This window comes from Mastigoproctus giganteus, chromosome 12, assembly GCF_048544385.1.
Source record: "Mastigoproctus giganteus isolate SK-2022 chromosome 12, ASM4854438v1, whole genome shotgun sequence".
NCBI classification, from domain to species: Eukaryota; Metazoa; Arthropoda; class Arachnida; order Uropygi; family Thelyphonidae; genus Mastigoproctus; species Mastigoproctus giganteus.
The window spans coordinates 48,568,268-48,589,831 of record NC_143586.1 but is presented as its reverse complement, the minus strand read 5'-3'; the positions used below and the strand labels follow the sequence as shown (position 1 = coordinate 48,589,831).

The window sequence follows — 21,564 nt, the reverse complement described above, 5'->3', positions numbered from 1 at the left end:
AGATTCATGATTGAAAATGTTTGTTCACATATGTAAGTTGATCCAAAAATAACCAACATTTTTCGGGCAAAATCTTTAAGTTCGTCGAATTTGTCCGAATTAAGAGTATTGTAAAATTTACAGATTTCCTCACGACAGTGCAATTCTCTCAGATCGGTATCACACTGCAGATCTATAATCTGAAGCTGTAGTTCACTCGGTGCACTATCAATTTCTATTGAAAATGGGTCGCGCACTATTGCCAAACTTGTCTCAATTTTTCGGAAGTCGCCAAATCTTCGTGAAAAGTCGTCATTCAAAGCGCTGATAATTTCACAATATTTTTCAAATTTATTTTCTGGAATCTTCAGCAACTTCATGGTTGGAAAGTGGTCTACCTTGTTAATTAATAAATGTCGAAGGAACAACTGGAGTTTTAATTGAAATCCATTCAAACTTTTTACCATATCATGGGCGTATAAATTTTTCCCTTGTAACACGGTGTTGAAAGTATTTAAGTGTGTCACGATGTCCAGGGTAAACGCAAAATCACAAATCCAGTTATTATCAGTTAATTCGGGAAAGTCCATAATATTTTTCAGTTTTAAAAATAAAATGATGTCATCTTTAAGATCCCATACTCGCCGAAGAACTTTTCCTAAGCTAAGCCATCGAATTTGGCTATGATAAGGAATATCTGTGTACTCGGATTCAATATCTTGAAGAAAATTAATGAATTGTCTGTGTTTCAGGCCCCTCGATCGTATTAAATTTACTAGTTTAATAATACAAGATGTGACATGTTCAACTTTTAACACATTTTTACATAATACTTGTTGATGTATAATACAATGAATTGTAATTAAATTATAATCAGGATAATTTTCACAAATTTTATCCTGAATTTTTTTTAACGCTCCAACATTTTTACCTGTCAAACTTGGTGCTCCGTCAGTTGTTACGCTTACCATTTTGTTCCATTGTAGATTATATCTTGTTAAGCATTTTTCAACTTTTTCAAATATATCTGCTCCTGTTGTTTGGTCTTTAAGAGATTCCATCGAAAGAAGCTCTTCAATAATTTCAAAATTAGAGGTACATCCACGTATGAAAATTAATAACTGCGCAGTATTCTTTTGGTCGTTACTTTCGTCGAGAGCTATCGAGTACCATGTTATGGATTCTAATACTGATAATAATTGTTCATTCAAATTTGTATCGATACATTCAATTCTTCTTACTATGGTTCGCCGAGATAAACTTATATTCTCAAATTTGTGATTAATGTCAGGACATATAATTCCACAAGCTTCAGTCATACATTCTTTAATATAGTCTCCATCAGAAAAAGGCTTGTTGCTTTTTGCAATTATATGAGAAATAACAAAACTTGCCTCTACAGTAGCTTCTTGTTCCTTAGTTACCCGCGTAAACACATTTTGTTGTCTAGATAAATTTTGAATCAATCCATCAGCAGTTTTCTTTCTCGCTTCCGGAGTTAAATTGGCACCATATTCGGAATGTTTAGTAGTGAAATGTCTTTTAATGTTGTACTCTTTCAACACTGAGACACTCTCCCGGCAGATGAGACAAATAGGCTTATTATTTATGTTAGCAAAAAAATATTTTGTGCTCCACTCTTCATTGAAGACACGATGCTCTTGTTGAATTTTTCGTTTTTTATTCATTTTTAAAAGGACGTAAATATTTTTATCGCTACTGGCACCAAAGATGATAACCGAAGATAACGCAAAAAACTAACTGCGGGATGACCGTCAGAGAAAACAGACTGGAACTGAGGGCAGTCAGCAGTTCTATCCTATTACTCCGCCACCTCAGCAAAGCTGTTGTCGTCATCACCAGTTGTCTGTTACTGTAGTTTCGCGCGGTTAGTTTATAATCGCAAATTATATTGTTATAAAAGGGCCCGTTGGAATTGGGACAGCATGCCGTCGGGGCAGGAGACCCCAGCACTGGAGATTACCCTACGATTGTCTCCGACGGTACCACATGGTTTGGTCGAAATTCTGGAGGTCACAACCATAAAACAATAAAAACAATTAGCAGTCACCTGTGTATTGGGCTTTTCTGTTAGTGAAATCTATCATAAACGGACAGTAAACTCGATCTTATTGAATTTGCGATAATAACGACAGCTGGAATTCTGTGGGTTATTATGGTGAAATGTGTTTACACTTCCATGAAATCTTCAATCATATAAAAAAATTAATTTTCAGATCTTCTCTTCATTCCTATTTTTAAATCTTTGTAACTCGTTACTCCGTTCTCACTTGCGCGTATCCTGTTACTTGCAATTTGTGTGTACCGTGTTCTTTGTTATTGATTGCTTATCTTTTTACTGTTTTAAATTTTAACCCCCACCCACAAATGTCAGTGAACAGAAATGTCAACTAGTTCGTATGTACATATTACAGTACGTATTAATTCTTCCGATTATCACGTATATTCTTCCGATTTTCACGTATCATTTAATTTTTTAATTAGTAAGGTAATAAAGGGTAAATTTGTGCTGTTTAATATAACTTTACTTTTATAACCTGTGGATAATATTCCTCCTATTTTCGCTAATTAGAATCGCTGTTTAATAGAATTAAAATTCAATTCACAAACGTGATCACAATGACCGGCGCTTACTGCACATTGTAATAGTGAACGGTACTTTACATGCTACCTATCAAATCACATTACGATGCTGACTCCATCGTAATGTGATTTGATTGTACAGTGAAACAATTGTAAAGGGGGAGTACATTGCATTTTTAACTATTTACGTGAAACTTCGGATAATTGGGGCAGCCGCTTAATCAAGCCAAAATGCACTAGTCCCGATGTGTCCCAAATAACCGGAATGGACTGTACAAATTTATTTTTCAAAAAGGCGTCGCAAAGGGCATAAAATAAGTAAACTTTTTTCGAAAATACATTAAAGCTCGCGGGCCGCACACAAATGTGCGGCGGGCCGCATGCGGCCCGCGGGCCATAGTTTGCCCGGGCCTGGTGTATAGTATCTATTTAATACCAAAGAACTTGGAATCATAACATGTGACAACTTTTGTATATGTCCATTTAATTACGTAGCAATGCAAGCTGCAGAGGTTCCTAAATGTTTTAACCAGTGGCTGCCTATAACAGAAGTGTGCTTAAGGCAACTATCTTCTTGCACAATGAATGTCAGAATGCTATGGCCATAAATCATATTAAAATAAATAATATATATAAATTAAGTAAATGATAATATTAGTTTTTTTGCTTTCTTATTCATTGTTATTTACTTCTGCTTTTATGTAATATTAATAATACCAATAAAGTAAAGGGACAAAATACCGTATTTCCCCATGTATAAGACACACCCTTTTACGAAAAATTTGGGGTCTAAAAACTGGGTGCGTCTTATACAGTTGTTGTGGATTTTTTTTTTTTTTTTACTTGCATTTCCCGCTTTTTCGCACTTGTTGTCTTTGCGCTCATTGTTTTGCACTTGTTACTGGTATATTAGGTTACGGTTTGCCACGTTCTGCCCAGAAATGCCTCAGAAAAGATGTTCATACAGTGCTGAATTCAAGTTAAAAGTGATCCAGTTTCCAAAAGTGAATGGAAATCGTGCTGCTGAACGTAAGTCTGGTCCTCCTCCTCCTCCAACTGAGAAAACAATCCGAGACTGGCTACGGGAAGAAGAAGAAGAAACCCTACTGAAAACGCCACAGCAGAAGAAGGCCATGAGAGGAAAGTCAGCAAAATAGCCTGATTTAGAGAGGGAATTGAAGATATGGATTGAAGAGCAAAGGGCAATTGGAATTCCTGTGTCCACAAAGATGGTTCAGCGTGAGGCAAGAAGAATTGCTGATAAAAAAGAAGTTACTGATTTCAAAGAAGGGCACAATTGGTGCTTCAGGTTCATGAAACTGAATGGACTAAGCATGCATACATGCACCAGACTTGCCCAAAAGATGCCTGAAGGCTATGAGCAGAAGGTCCTTGAATTTCATCGTTTTGTCATTCAATGTTGGAAGACACATCAGTTTGAGTTGGGACAGATTGCAAATATGGATGAAGTCCCCCTTCAATTTGATGTCCCAAGTAACAGAACTGTTGATAAGAAGGGGGTGAAAACTGTAACTGTGAAGACAAGTGGACATGAAAAGAGCCATTATACAGTTGTTCTAGCTTGTGCCGACGGAACCAAGCTGCCTCCTATGCTGATTTTCAAACGCAAAACAATGCCAAAAGAAGACATTCCTCGAGGAGTGATTGTCCATGTTCATGACAAGGGTTGGATGGATCAGGATGGGATGAAGATCTGGTTTGAGAAAGTTTGGAGCAGGAGACCAGGTGGGCTCTTATGCAAACCTGTCCTATTGGTGCTTGATCAGTTCACGGCACACATAACAAAAAACAAAGAAGATTGCTGCAGAGCAAAAAACAAAACTTGCTGTCATACCTGGGCTTGACATCCCAGCTCCAACCACTTGATGTCAGCATTAACAAACCCTTCAAAGCTGCCGTGAGAGACGAATGGAACCAATGGATGAAGTCTTCTGGGGACAATTTGACACCAGCAGGAAGAGTGAAGAAACCAAAGTTTGTACCTGGGTAAAAAGATCCTGGGATAATATCAAGATTGAGATCATTGTCAAGTCATTTAAGAAGTGTGGAATTTCAAATGACATAGATGGAACTGAGGACGAGGCAATATATGAAGACAGTGATTCGTCATCAGACACAGATGAGGACAAGCTAATGGATGGGAGTTTTGACAGTGATGAGGAGTTTTATGAATTTTATGATGAATAAAACTTGAGTTCAATGACTTTATGTAATACTTTTTTTTTTTTTTTTTTTTTTTTTTCAAATTTCAGGCCCCAAAATTAAGGTGTGTCTTATACATGGGGAAATACGGTACATCCATTTTGATTGCGTGGGTAGGTAAAGATGTCACAAGTTGCCAGACCAAATTCAGGCTTCAAATCTCACTACAGGTTTAAAATAATCAGATATGTTGAGACCTGTTCTGTTGGTGGCATTTGCCACATATCTATATTTCTAAAACTGAGTTGCATATATAAAATTTATGTATTAACGTTATTTTAATATCTATTAAATTTATTAACAACTTCAGCTTTTATCAAGGAGGCAGGTGGATCATGTAAGAGCTGGCTTGAAACAAAAATTCAACTTCTTCAATTATAAGGAGATTCTTTAACAAGAAAGTAATGATGAAAAATTGATGTTTTTAAATTGGTTTGATTTTTTTTTTTTTTTGACCAATTCAGTAAAAATTTACTGAGGAAAAAGGTACTAATATTTTAAATTCTTTAACTTGTATTCATTGAATGAGCTCTTTTAAAACTTGGTGTGCTGCTTTCAAAAACTTGTATTGCTTTTTAGAGTAAGTTTTCTTGAGAGATTTAGAACTTTTGTAAAAATTGAAATTAACATAGTGCTTTTAAATACAGATAGTTCCCGACTTTATGAGTTAATGCGTTCCTAGTGTGCGCTCGTAAAGCGGGAATTTATTTCACATAGACATAAAGTTAAAAATGGGGGTTACGTTCTGAACAATGAAATTAGTTGGCTAATTAGTTTGTTTAAACAATGATTGATTTATCGAAAGAAAGGAAAACATAGTCTGTAAAATCAAGCAAATGATAATAATAAAGAAATTATTTATGATTTAGAAATGTTAAAGAATGTTTATTCTTCTTCATCATCATCATCATCGACTAAATGCTCGCTCATTATTGGCTCGGCACTAGTTGGTTTGTTGCTCAAGGAGTCGTCGTCTTCAGAAATGCTTCAAGAGGCATTTGTTTCCAAGATAGTCGCTCTCTTTTCTTTATAAATTTCAATAGCATGCATAAGCATTTTTTAATGGAACGCTCAAATTGCAACTAACATGATTTGCACGGAGTAACAAGTTTACAAAGCTTTAAAAAGAATGAAGAGAAGATTCTGAAATTTTGTTCGTTTTTTATATGATTGAAGATTTCAGTAAAGGGGAAACACATTTCATTATAATAACATAAAAAACCACAAAGTTCCAGCTATTGTTATTTTTGCAAGTGCAATAACATGGAGTTTACTACCGTTTATAATTGCTTGCAGTAACAGAAAAACCCAATAAACCGGAAAGTGCAAATTGTTTTATGGTTATGACCTCTAGAAATGTGCTTTAGAAAAAATATCACAAAGCTGTTCAAAATTGGTTCTTATTAACAGGACATATGATTAACAGTGAAAGTGTAATGCATTTTAATGATTTGAATTGGTAATTAATACAATTTACACTATAAAGACGACCATTTAGAGAGTTATAGTGAAAATTTTAACTTCCGAGGTCACGGAACGAATTACCAAAAAACGTTATTGTGTTCACATTACGATACAATGGGGTCTCTGGAATGGATTAATATTGTAAAGCACGGTATTGTGTAGCTATGCACGTAGTTTGTAATGCGGTATTTGTGAATGTTTAACATTCATTTTATGCAATTAATGTTCATATTTTCGATTTTGTTGATACTTGATACTTGAAAAAAATCCCTCATAAAACGGGAACTGCCTGTAGTTATTATTATTATTTATTTATTTTCCTATTTTGAATACTTCAAAGGAAATATACAATAAATCTAGCTAAACATTGGTTCAATTATGCAAGTAATTCCAAATTATGTTAAAAAGTATGCCCATTGTTATTGTTTCTGTGTTTATTTTATTTTTTTGTATACCACAATAGCCTATGCATTTGTATATATATGACTGCATTCCAACTTCTACGGATTTAGAATTTCTTCACTTTAGGATTGTGCAAATCTGCAATATCTCATTTAATGGTTATACTCTCCCACACCAATGAATAAACAACAGTTTTCAGAAACTAATGTAAATATAAACATGTCATTTATTCATTGCTTTTGTACTGTTAAGAGGCTCAAAAAATTAACCATTTCTCACTTTTGCCATCTGAAATATTTTTTGCATGTAAAAAGTGCTTTATTTAATTATATTTGTAGTTAATGTTCTGAATTAATGTTTACAAATCTAGTTAAAATACTGTGCTTTAAATGCATCTCAAAATACCTGTAGGTAAAATTTTTGAAAAGCAAAGAAGGCTGTGCGATGGTTCAAATGGGAGATCCTTTAGCTGTTGAAAGAGCTGTCACCAATCTGAATGGTGCAATGATGTTTGAATGCAAACTGCAGTTAGGGTAAGCGTAAATTATCTTTTTTATGGAATAGCAGGAATTAAATGCTTCAATTTTACTAAACATAGCATTCTCTGTAATCTTTCCACAAAGTTCTGGTTTCTACACATTGATTTAGAGTATATGCACCATGATACCAAAAATGTTGGGTTACTGATGAAGCAGATCAATTTTATGTGAAAAATCAGTATTAGTAGTGGCAATGATGCTTGTACAGCATCAGTCAAAAAATATGTATATATATTACTTCCCATGTTACCTGTCCATCCTCTCTAATAGTTTGTCTGGTTCTTCCTTGAATTTATTCATAATGCTCACTTATACAACACTAGGTGGAAGCTTGTTCCGGCAATGAACTATCTGCTGTTAAAGGTAACACATTTATTGAGCAACAAACTTTCCCCAATTTGAATTTCTAAGCAAGAGGAATTGAGCTTACTCAATACACTTATCTCCACGCTGGAGCCAGTCACCAGACTGCATTTTGCAAAAGTGGAACCTTTTTTGCTGCGAGCACCCTTTTGCTCCCCCTTCCCCTTGCTAATCTTGTTCTCTTCTCTTCTCTGTGCCTGTTCTTGTATGCAGTACTCAAGGTGTCCTAACCACTGCCTTTTGCCATAGGACAATCACCTCCTTATCCCTGCTGACAAAATGCCTGTATATCATTGGCAAAAACTTGCCAGCTGCCCTGGCAGCCAATCTTCACTGTTCAGAGAACTTCATGTCTGACTGCGCAATTACTCCCAGGTTTTTTTTGTTCTGTGCTATCCTGGGTGAATATACGAATCATAAGGTTTGTATATTAATGTGAGATGGCTGCCACCCATATGCAGTACCTTGCATTTGTTAAACTTTAATTTCCTCTTCTTGGCCTACTACCTAATTTTTCTAGATGTTGCAGCAGCATACCCTGATTGCTGTCATTAATCAGATTGCACTGGCCACCCTTGTCAATTGGATGTGCAGCCTTGGATTTTATGTGCTTTTTTAACTAAGCATAACATCTCTCCTGTCTTTTCTGTACACATTTTGCTCCCCATATTCAAATTCTGCATCCCTTATGTGTGACATATCTCTAATATCCACACAATGCAGTGCTTGACTGCCTGATATTGGAGACATGGTGTCACCATATAATTCAAGTATAAATGAAGAGCAGAGAGTGTCTTTGGTAATGAATGTGCCATTCAGAAATGAGTCTGACAAAAGTGGATAGTTGATGAGATACTGTGAGGCAGGACCAATCTATGACAGATTTCTGAGCTTCCACATTCTGAATACCTACATCTGGAAGGAACATCATACAGAAAAAACTACATTCAAAATTGCCAAAGAACCCATTTGATCTGGAATACAGGAGTAATTCGAGGGTTTAGTGTCAAACAGTGTTAACTACAAAATCATTTGACATTTTCTTAGTTTACCAGAATGTACTTGCAGTCTAAGCTAACTTGTAAAGTACTAGGGAGATACAGTTCTATGACACAATATGCATTGTTATTTGTATAAAGTAAAACTGAAATTATCTCAAGAAGACAATGAAATTTTGTAGTTAGTTGTTTGACACCAAACCCTCGAATTGTCAGTGTGCATATGGTAAGCAGCATTACATCATCAGGAATGCATGGGTCATCTGTTGCTCCCTAACCTTTCATCACAGAGTTTAATCTTCAGTGCAGGTGTTTCAGAGAAAGCGGGCTCTGAGGGAGCAGGAAAGAATTCTGTGATAGGAGAAATTCGTATGCATTATATTTCATAGAGGATTCTAATCATAGGATCTCATGAATCCAGAAACTTTCAGTCATTATTCATGTGCAGTGATTCATGTACCCCATCACAGCAAACTTTTCATTGGGTGCATGAATCATTTTGTTTCAATAAATATTGTTGAAGTTTTTATTTTACATAAATAAATATTGTTGAAGTTTTTAAAAATTAAATATCAATTTTTATTTTAAAATTGATAATTAACAAGTAAAATAAAATATGTACTACAAAAGTAAAAATATTTATGTAGAGTATTTTTGTAAAGCATATTATATAATGTTACATTTTACATGATAATACAAAAAAATTCAACTTTAATAGCACAGTTGATAATGTAACTTTAGGTTGACTTATCATTTTTTATAATAATTATTTTATAATTTTCTTCAAAGATGATTCTTCTGTACAGGCTTATGTATGTTGAAAGAAAAACATTTTATAAGGAGTTTGATTTTTTTTGAAAATAATCCTTGAATACCTTCTTACTAAGTTTTTAAAAAAAAAAAAAAATCTAATAGTGATTTGTTTTCCAAATTACATTGTGTCAGATGAATTGGCACATGTGGGCGCCTCCGTAGCCAGGTGCAGGAGCAGCAGTGCGTAGCACATGCTTCTTGATTAGACCAGGGTTCGAGCCCGTGACCACCAAGTACAGGGGGTCCGGAAAGGTCAGGGAATTTCCACTGCATATCCCCAGAGCAATATGGCCTTGGTTGCTAATGCTCCTAAAAACAAAATAACAAACAAACCTTAGTATGTGCTGGGAAGCAATACATTCTCCAATGTTATTTTACTTTCTGAATATTGTGAGTGAATAGGCTGTGTGAAAGATAGCGTCAAACATAAAATGTGTGGAAATAATGATTAGTAGTCATTAGCTGTTGCATCAGTGCCAATTCATCTGGTGGGGTATCTCGCGAGTGTGTGTCACATTAGTTAACTCTTATTTAGCACAAAAAATTGTGGAGAGCAGTTTTAAATTTTATATGCAGTTGGAGGTCGTTTGTTAGCAGCCCTCTTTTCTCTCATTCCATATAAAGGTAAATTTCAGCCATTATCAACCCACTACAGGATGGAAGCCTCCTCAACAATTCAGCATGAATTGTTGAAGGAGGCTTCATATACCTTTACCTTTCATCTACATAAATCATGGTACTGTCTGCTGTGTAAACTGCATTTCTTAGACCAGCAGCTTGTGATGTGGGATGGAATCATAGCATCAATGCATTGTAGAATAGCTCGTGACTTATCTTGACCTGTCTAGAAAAAGCCTCCACTATAATTAAGTGTAAAATCACAGAAAACTTGGTGGTGGGGGAAAGCTAGCAAGACATCAGTTTCTCTTCTATTTTGGTTAACCATCACTGTTTGCCGACCTTTCGCTTTGGAGTTTCTCCCCCTCCCCCACCCAGAAAAAAGTTTGATATAGTGGGATCTACCTGTGGTTGGAGTTGTGGCTGTCCAGGATCAAAGGTAAATCTTTTACAAACAGAACACTTCCGCTACAATCCCACCTTTATATTATAGTGTAGTTAGTATGAATCAGAGCTGTAATAACTCAATATGTTCTACGTTGATAATAATATTAGTAAATAAATAAGAGGAGTTAACCTCAATATAGTACGTGGAACACTTCCGTATGATACCCTCCAGAAATTAAAACGGAAAAAACGAAAAAATCGACAACTTACCGGAACATTAAAGTAAAATATAAATAATTAAATAATCAATTTAACACAATTCAAAATCAATTTAAAACAATTAAAATTCAAATTAACGCAATTAAAAGAATCTAACGAAAATATTCAAAACGATTTTCCTTCCTGAAGCCGACAATGCTTTTCGACCGACTGTCGTGATCACAGGAACGAAAATTACCGAATCAGGCTAAACCTGCAACTTAAATAGTGATTATATGTCTTCGCGCATGCGCGTAAAGGTCCACGCATCGGAGATCAAATATGGCCGCCGAACATTAACAGAATTCTCATGTAATTTAATTTCAACGGTTTCTGCAATTAATAGTCGCGTATAATTACGTTGAACATTAAGTATTTTGGCCTCGTTAAATAAAAAAGTATGTTTTTCGTTAATGGCATGAAAGGCTAATTCTGACGCTGCTGAACGAGAAGCACGAACAGAGGCTTCGTGTTGATTTACACGGATATTAAGAGAAAACCAGGTCGAACCCTGGTAAGACGAGTCGCAGTCACCGCAAGAAATGTTGTATACTAGATCATTAATTTGTGTTGCGAACGCGGAAAGAACCGAGCGATTGTTCAGTATAGTGTGTAACTTCCGTATGGGCCTAGCTATAATTTTAAATTCGGTATCTTTAAAGAATCTGTTAAGCTGTTTGTGCCACTGTTCAACATATGGGACAGAAATAAAGTATTTTTTGATATTTCTATTGTTGATTGGTGTAGTATTTTGTATCCTATCCTTAGCTTGTACCCTAATTCGATTTATTGTGTTAATGGGATAACCCCTGTTTAAGAATCTGCTAGTTAATATTTGTATTTCTGAGTCCAAAGCAGAATCCGTCGTTGAATATTTATAGGCATTTAGAAATTGATTAAAGATAATCGATCTTTTGTAGGTGAACGGGTGGTAGCTATTATAATGTAGAAGCATACCGGTGTTTGTGGGTTTTCGATAGATGCTAAATTGTATTTTGTTCGAGTCACGGGTAAGCGTGAAATTTAGAAAGTTTAATGACTTTGTATCCGTATCTTCCCTTTCCAATGTAAATTTGAGTCTAGAATGAATATTATTAAACGAATGTAAAATGTCTTGGATAGTACTACTATCGGTAATAACTAGAACATCGTCCAAATACCTCCCATAGTATGTGATACGGGGACGAAAAGGTGTCAAATGTATCTGTTCAATCGTTGAGAGATAGATCTCTGACATTAAGCCACTCAGGCTCAAACTCATTGGTAAACCAAAAATTTGTTTGTACACCTTGTCTCGAAAGGTGATGTAGTTAGCTTCAACTAACAGTTTAATTAAGTGAAAAATTTCCTTAATAGGCAGCTTCATATAATTAATCGGTGTCGAGTTTTTATTTAACATATCCCAAATAATATCTAATGTGTATTCAACGTTTACATTCGTATATAATGAGGTAACATCTAATGAGAATAAATTGTCATTGTCGCAGAGTCTACAGTCTTTCAGATTATTAAATAATGTATCGTAATTCTTAATCCCAAATTGTATAACCTGTCTAAAAGGTTTTATAATGTTATATACATGTGTGACTAAGGCTGAAAATGCCGAGTTCCTGTAGGAAACAATAGGTCGAATCGGAAATCCAGGCTTGTGTAATTTTACCTGACTGAAAAGTGCAGGAATATTGTATGTTCTGGACTTCAATTCCTTCAACTGAACCATAGTAATATAGTCGTTTTTACGACTATATTAATATAGTCGTGTAATATAGTCGTTTTTACGACTATATTACTATGGTTCAGTTGAAGGAATTGAAGTCCAGAACATACAATATTCCTGCACTTTTCGGTCAGGTAAAATTACACAAGCCTGGATTTCCGATTCGACCTATTGTTTCCTACAGGAACTCGGCATTTTCAGCCTTAGCTACACATGTATATAACATTATAAAACCTTTTAGACAGGTTATACAATTTGGGATTAAGAATTACGATACATTATTTAATAATCTGAAAGACTGTAGACCCGGCGACAATGACAATTTATTCTCATTAGATGTTACCTCATTATATACGAATGTAAACGTTGAATACACATTAGATATTATTTGGGATATGTTAAATAAAAACTCGACACCGATTAATTATATGAAGCTGCCTATTAAGGAAATTTTTCACTTAATTAAACTGTTAGTTGAAGCTAACTACATCACCTTTCGAGACAAGGTGTACAAACAAATTTTTGGTTTACCAATGAGTTTGAGCCTGAGTGGCTTAATGTCAGAGATCTATCTCTCAACGATTGAACAGATACATTTGACACCTTTTCGTCCCCGTATCACATACTATGGGAGGTATTTGGACGATGTTCTAGTTATTACCGATAGTAGTACTATCCAAGACATTTTACATTCGTTTAATAATATTCATTCTAGACTCAAATTTACATTGGAAAGGGAAGATACGGATACAAAGTCATTAAACTTTCTAAATTTCACGCTTACCCGTGACTCGAACAAAATACAATTTAGCATCTATCGAAAACCCACAAACACCGGTATGCTTCTACATTATAATAGCTACCACCCGTTCACCTACAAAAGATCGATTATCTTTAATCAATTTCTAAATGCCTATAAATATTCAACGACGGATTCTGCTTTGGACTCAGAAATACAAATATTAACTAGCAGATTCTTAAACAGGGGTTATCCCATTAACACAATAAATCGAATTAGGGTACAAGCTAAGGATAGGATACAAAATACTACACCAATCAACAATAGAAATATCAAAAAATACTTTATTTCTGTCCCATATGTTGAACAGTGGCACAAACAGCTTAACAGATTCTTTAAAGATACCGAATTTAAAATTATAGCTAGGCCCATACGGAAGTTACACACTATACTGAACAATCGCTCGGTTCTTTCCGCGTTCGCAACACAAATTAATGATCTAGTATACAACATTTCTTGCGGTGACTGCGACTTGTCTTACCAGGGTTCGACCCAGTTTTCTCTTAATATCCGTGTAAATCAACACGAAGCCTCTGTTCGTGCTTCTCGTTCAGCAGCGTCAGAATTAGCCTTTCATGCCATTAACGAAAAACATACTTTTTTATTTAACGAGGCCAAAATACTTAATGTTCAACGTAATTATACGCGACTATTAATTGCAGAAACCGTTGAAATTAAATTACATGAGAATTCTGTTAATGTTCGGTGGCCATATTTGATCTCCGATGCGTGGACCTTAACGCGCATGCGCGAAGACATATAATCACTATTTAAGTTGCAGGTTTAGCCTGATTCGGTAATTTTCGTTCCTGTGATCACGACAGTCGGTCGAAAAGCATTGTCGGCTTCAGGAAGGAAAATCGTTTTGAATATTTTCGTTAGATTCTTTTAATTGCGTTAATTTGAATTTTAATTGTTTTAAATTGATTTTGAATTGTGTTAAATTGATTATTTAATTATTTATATTTTACTTTAATGTTCCGGTAAGTTGTCGATTTTTTCGTTTTTTCCGTTTTAATTTCTGGAGGGTATCATATGGAAGTGTTCCACGTACTATATTGAGGTTAACTCCTCTTATTTATTTACTAATATTATAGTGTAGTATAAGGCACTGTCTGTAATTCTGTTACAATTGTTTTTTGTTTTTTTTTTTTTTTTATTAATTTAAATCATGGTTTTGGAAATAACAGTTTTCACTTTCCATAATCTGAGCTATGATGAAACAAAGAATGTACAGTGCTAGCTCAGTTATTACTAGTAGTGGTAAAAGGCAAGGTATATGGCATCACTAGAGGGTACCAATCTCACTTGACCCTGTAATACTCAACACCAGGTGGAAGTCTGTTTCCAATAATAGTTACTCTGTCCAAAAGCAAAATTTCACACATCTAGCTTGCAGATGTCCTCTAAATTTAAATTTGTTCCTTTGTGTGTATTGTCTGAGAAAGAGTAGGGATGTCATCATTTAGTTACTCAATCCATTTAAAGCCTTAAACACTTCAAACAAGTCTCCTTGTGGGTTCACAAGCATTGCAATTTGTAGAACTGAAGTATTTTGTGGTAAGAGTACCTTTTCTGTTGTTGACTAATTGTGTTGCTCTTCTCTGTACCACCTCTGACAGATCCATATCCTTGAGGCTTTCAAGATGTGGCCTAGCCATTGTCTCATACAGTAAGATAATACTCCTTGACTCTGCTTGCAGAATTCCTGTATATCATGACAGAACCCCATGAGCTGTCCTAGCATCCTATTGGCACTGTTTAGAGAATTCTACTGCTGGCCTATATGCAGCAGTAGAGTTCTCTCTGTACACTTGTCATCAATGCTAAACCTAACTTTCCTCTGTCAACCCATCGGCCTAATTTTTAGGTCTTTTTGCAATAGTATGCTTTGATTCCCATTATTAACCACCTTGTATCATCTGCAGCCTTATATAGCGAGTTTTATACCTTCGTCAATATTTTAAATAAATATTGAAAACAGTAAGAGCCCACCCCCAATAATAACATTAGTTCAAGAGGGGTTGTGTCCATTTATACCAATCCTGTTTCCTGCCACCTAATCATCCTTTATCCATAGTAGTAGCTTGCCCCTAATGCCACCGCTATTTGGGCAGCAGTCTTTAATGTGGAACAGTTTCAAAAGTTTTACTGAAATCTCTAACTATATGTTGTCAAAATTGTATCTAGTTCCTTTGTTACTGCATCGTAGTAGCTAAAAGGTTTGCAGTTTGGAAGTTATATCAGTCCCAGGTAGCTTCAAGAATCAGTTTGAGTATATTTGTTAATTTTGATCGGGGCTGCAGCAGAAAAGACAATGCTGTAAATTTTTTATAAAATTATATTTACTGGAATTTGTATTTCTAAATAACCTGAGTTGTAGTGATTACTTGAAATTGTAAAATGTTTAATGCATAACTAACATGCATATAAATATTTTTTTCAGGTATTCTAAGCAGGCATTTCTAAATGATGTGCAGCAGCCATTCCAATTGCCTGATGGCAGTCCATCTTTCAAAGATTACATGGGAAACCGAAATAACAGATTCACAAATCCTGAAGCTGCTAGCAAAAATCGCATTTTACCTCCATCAAAAGTCTTACATTTCTTCAATGCTCCACATGGTATTCAGGAGGATGAATTAAAGACAGTATGTTGTTTCTAGTCTTACAAAAAGTGTGTATATAACAGTCCATGTATTACTTATTACATTGTTGTTTGCACCTGCAGATATGTTATAATGAAACCTAACTTGCTGTTCAATTTTAACCATTTCAGGAGTTCATCATAGATCTGCATTTTGAAGACTGTGTGTGTGTGTGTGTTTAATGCCTGCTGCCATCTTTTTTCTATGTTTTGGACTACAGTCAGTTCTCGTATAACACGTATTTACATTACACATTCGATCATACACGATTTACAAATAGAACGATATCGTGTATAACACAAACCGAATTCGCTTATGCATGATTCCCCTTTGTGTTTACAAGAAATAGCAGTCTAACACTGAATCACCTAGACTGAACGCAACACGATAGGAATGAAGGTTCTGAAAGTGTATTTGTTTTTTATATTAGTGAAGGGGAAACACATTTCACCATAACGTAAATACCCACACAATTTCAGCTATTGGTATGATCACAAATGCAATTAGATCGAGTTTACTACCAGTTTATAACAGATTCCGGGCACCTCCATAGCCAGGTGGGAAGGAGCAGCAGTGCATAGCACACGCTTCTTGATTAGACCGGGGTTCGAGCCCGTCACCACCAAATACGGAGGATGCGGAAAGGTCGGGGAATGACCACCGTGTATTCCCAGCCCAGAGCAATATGGCCTTAGTTGCTAATGCTCCTTAAAAAAAACCAAACCAATAACAGATTCCACTACCAGAAACGCAGCTGGAAATTGTTTTTATTGTTTTATGGTAGTAACCCCCAGAAATGTGCTTTAGTAAAATGTGAGCTAGTGAGGTGTTAATAGTGTGTCTCTGCCTTTATGGTGTTATTTATTCAGTTGCTACCCGCACGCAGCTTTGTATATGTGTATCAAGCGTGCCTCCTCATTTTGTAATTGTGCTTTATTCCCTGAAAATGAGTAAAATACTTAAAAGGTGTGAAAAGGAAGTGTCCTGGTGAAGACGCTACAGATTCAGAGAGAAAAGCAATATCGATAGGCAGAGGCCGACTAGGTCAAAAATCCTTACCCGGAAAAATTTGTAGCGGCCTCACACTAATGTTTATGGCCAAAATCACACCTGCCTCCATTGTGTTCTGGCCTCTGGCCCACCAGGGTTTCCCCAGTAAGGCTTATGGCCAGTCTGTCGATAGAGAAAAAATATGAAATTGTGAAACATTTTGAGCGAAATGAAAGACCATGTGGTATTGCAAGTGCTACAGGCCTAAATGAGGCAACGCAGAGAATTAGAAAGAATGCAGAGAAAATAAAAACAACTTCCATAGCAGGAACAACTCAAAGTGTAACAAAATCCATTAGATCAAGACACAAAGAGTTGGAAGAGATGGAACGTCTGTTTGGATAGAAGATAAAACAACAAGTTGGCTTACGATAGAAGCAAAAGCATGGGCAATATTTTATTACGGAGTAGTTGTAATGAAATACGTAAGTATTTTATTACAATTATTTATTGTGCTTGGTAATGTTTTGGTTACAAATGTGTGTTCAATCTTGGGTAGTTGGCACCTAACCCTATTTTTTCCCATAGGGCCTGTTATTTATATTGCACGAGTGTTTCTAGGAACACAACTATCGTGCTATACACGGATTGACTGTAATTGCAGTCACAGTTGGCATAGAGGTGTCATTAAAATAATGTTGAATCACATAATAAATAGGTGTAGAGAATAGTGCATCGAAAAAATTGAGTATTTAATGCTCTGCTCTTTTTATTGGGAAATAAAATAAAATTCTATTGTTATGATACCAAGTATACATATTGACTTCATACTCAAGTTGAAGTTATTTTGGATTTGTGATCAGGTATTGTTAGAAAACTGAATTGTTGGTAAGTGTAATAAGGCTGTGCCTTCATTGAAATCTGATGCTGTTTTTAGCAGCTAAAAATGAAACCAAAAACTAGCACATTCTTTCAGTGTGTTTTATTTGATTGTTGGGATTGTGTAAAGGCAGGTGGTGGGGAGTTTTTTTTTTTTTTTTTTTTTTCCCACATATAATCCATTTTCATATACAACTGTATTGTTTAGTTCTGCTGATATTAAAACAAGTTCATGAATTTGCATAAGACCATTGATTGTATAACTTTTAAAAAAATCCACATGAACCGTTTATTCACTTTCCAGTTTTAATCAAGGGCATGGGGTGGATTATTTCCTATCTCAAAAGGTTGCTGGGCAATAGTAAGTGGAATCAATGATAATTTCAAAAAAGGTACCGCCTTAATGATTCATTCACTTTTAACTATTGAAAGGATATAGTGTTTCCTGCTATTTGCATCACTAAATAATATATACAAAATGTATTGTATTTAGGGTTCCCACTTTCCTACTTGTGAGTAAAGTCCATACCATCATTTTGTTTTGTTTTATGTTTTGTCACTAATTACAAGATTTGTTTCAAGATGCTTATTGCCAGTGCACAGGACTTTTCTGCTTGTGTAGTCATGTTGGAATACCTTCCCAGTTGTTGAAATATTTCTTTAAAAAAATGCATGACCACGAAATCAGTTTAGGTTAAGATTTTACCAAGCAGTCCTGTGAGTACCTTCAACAAATAGAATCAACTCTTTCGGAGTGCTTAATTGGTTGGTAAATCATGTGAACGTGCTGAGCAACCATCAGAGCAAGTTTGCCAATGAAGCTTGATAACAATCAACTTTGTGTTTACATATTTTTTCCACTTAGCTGACTTGGATATTTAAAGAACAAATTTGATGCGCCTAGAATTCAATTGTTACTTAAGTGATATTGGTTTGTTGAGAAATGAATTTAAAATTTAATTTCAAGCTTTTCGAAACGAAATTTTCATGTCTGCAACATTTTCATTTCAGTAGGGTCCTTCTGTGTGCATTGGGGTGCTGGAACAAGTACCCACTGCTTTTAGGTAAATGGAAGGAGTTCATCTGTGAAGAATCATTACTCCAGTTAACACCAGCATCTAGTGTTCTAACATCAGCACATGCATTTGAACAAGACTTAGAATTCACATCATGTGAATAGAATTCTATTTCAGTATCAAATAACATTATAAAGAGCTGATTCAATGTCATCAGTTTCACGAATACTGTCCATCCCTTTTTATTTTCCGTCCTGCTGTCCCAGGGGCTGTGGATTCATTATAACAACCCTTTAGTGCAGCGATTTTTAACTGGGGTGCCGTGTAATTTGGGGTTTAAGTTCCTTAAAGTTATTATTATTTTTTTAATTTGTATATTTATTTCATTATAAAAAGGTGTACGGTATCCATCGTACCGTATATTTTTAATTTTGTGGTGATCTATAATTGATCTTTATTTAGTACCGCTATATAAAGAAAAAAATATTATATAGGTCGAAAACCACTGTGTTAGGTATTTCTTTTGGCCTAGGGGTGCCATGAACCGAGAAAGTTTGGGAACCTCTGCTTTAGTGTAAAATTTTATAGGAAAACACTCCTATCGGTAAACACATGCTAAAGATGTTTTGTTTACAGTGATATTTGTTTGTTTGCTAATAAACTAAAGAATTAAAATTCATCAAGCATAATCTTCAAAAAAAAAATTATCTTTTCTTGTGGAAAATACTAAACTAGGTAATAAAACAAAACAAAAAAAAAAACTTCAACATAAGGACCTGTGAACCAAATATATAGCTTTTATAGCTGTATACTTGGCATCCCAGCCATGATGCAAATAGTCCATGGTTCAATCAGTGTGCCACTCATTTGTTGACCACGATTGAATGGGTGCGATTTGGTTATGTTTATTATGGAGACTGCTCATAAAATCATAAAAGGAAGGAATTCTTCACATATATAAATGCTAAGGAGAGCAGAACAAACCAGATCGGACCTTTACGTAAGGGAAAGGGGGGTAGTATTAAATACACTAGCTGCTGTTGCAGATGAAATCAACAGTTATTTTGCATCGATATTTACAGAAGAAAAACCTTTCGTGGCAATGGGAAATTGTGGGAGTGAGGTTGAAAAATATAATTAATGATATTGAAATTTCTCAAGATTATTTAATGAAAAAACTTTCGAGCCTACAGGCCAGTAAGGCTCCAGAAGTTGATGGGATATCTTAAGGGAGGCAGCAAGTGAGTGCAATGAACCATTGAGGCTAATTATGCGAGCATCACTAGACTCTGGGGAGATTCCTTTGGATTGGAACAGTGGGAGAGAAAATCATGGAGGCAATGATCAGGGGTGGAATTCAGAATCATTTGGATAGAATTGAAATTCTCAAGGATACTGAGCATGGTTTTGTAAAGGGAAAATCTTGTTTAACAAATCTGGTTCGCTATTTTGAAAGGGGGGTCACTCATGAGCTGGATTTAGGAAATAATTTCGACATTGTTTATTTAGATTTCAGCAAAGCTTTTGACTCAGTCCCACATGAGCAGTTGCTTTATAAGCTGGAACAGGTTGGAATCACTAGGAAAATCCTTAGATGGGTAGCAGGATGGCTTCAGGGCAGGAGGCAGAGGGTTGTGATAAATGGCTATTCCTCAGATTGGGTTGATGTAAGAAGTGGGGTTCCCCAAGGATCAGTATTAGGACCACTGTTGTTTTTAATTTTCATGAATGACATTGATGAAGGGATAGAGGGCGTGATGTTAAAATTGGTAGAGTAGTTAATGATCACTGTCAAGCTGAGCTTCTTCAGAGAGACCTATATATAGATTTCAGGAATGATCAGAAAAATGGCATCTATGCTTTAATCCAACAAAGTGTAAGATGTTACACCTGGGAAACAGTAATCCCAAAATAACTTATTCACTTGGTGGTGTTCAACTAAACCCAGTACTGGAGGAAAGGAACTTGGGTGTTACGATACGGTCAGACATGAAATTCTCTGAGCATTGTAAACAGGTTGCAAGGAAGGCCCGTAGTATTCGATCGATGATCTATCGAACTTTTGCAAGTAGAGATAGGGACGTGATAATCCCATTATATAAGGCTTATGTTAGACCACACTTGGAATACTGTGTTCAGTATGGAGACTGCACCTAAAGAAAGACATCGAGCTTCTTGAAAGGGTGCAAAGACGGGTAACTTGCCTGGTGAGATCGGCAAAAGGGTGTCCTTATGGAGAAAGACTTCGAATGTGTGGGTTGCATTGGAAACTAGACACCTTAGAGGAGATCTGATTGAGGTGTTTAAGGCTCTGAGAAGCATCAGTAAAATGAATGAGGATGAAATTTTCAAGATTATAAATGATTCTAGAACTAGGGGACATAAAAGTCAAGTTACGGGGAGAGATGTTTAGATTGGACTGCAGGAAGTTTTATTTTAGCTGGCGAGTTATAAATTACTGGAATAAGTTGCCTACATGGGTGGTAGAGGCTGGCAGTTTGGGGAAATTCAAATGTCATCTGGATAGTACCTTTGGGTGAGGGAAACGCATAGGATGATAGGTTTAATTTCTTTTTCTTTTATTAATTATTAGGGGGGGAGGGGGTTTTAAGCATTGTTTTATTCTGGTTTTTTTTTTTTTTTTTTTTTTTTTGCTGGTACAGCATAAGCCATTGGCTTTCTTGCACCATGCGGCCAATACTAACACTTGGATTCTTAGTGAGGAGCAGGTCAGGGATATTTTGACCATTATACCTGTGCTGAAATAAGTTGTGGTTCTAAAACTGCTTGGAATGTTGCTTGACCATGAATTCTAGTCAATAGGGGTAAGTTATTTACATTGGTTGCTGTTAGCCACTGTTTGACTT

At 35.6% G+C, this 21,564-nt stretch overlaps 1 protein-coding gene across 4 annotated transcripts in view; it reads left to right on the top strand.

Moving 5' to 3' along the window:
* LOC150077026 (heterogeneous nuclear ribonucleoprotein L-like) overlaps positions 1-21,564 on the top strand; it is a 127,610-nt gene that overhangs the window by 92,878 nt on the left and 13,168 nt on the right. For all 4 annotated transcript variants that reach the window (XM_090386429.1, XM_090386427.1, XM_090386426.1 and 1 more), the window contains 2 exons: positions 7,084-7,205; positions 15,611-15,815. In XM_090386429.1, coding sequence (XP_090242555.1) covers positions 7,084-7,205; positions 15,611-15,815 — 327 coding nt within the window. The remainder of the gene's footprint in view (positions 1-7,083; positions 7,206-15,610; positions 15,816-21,564) is intronic.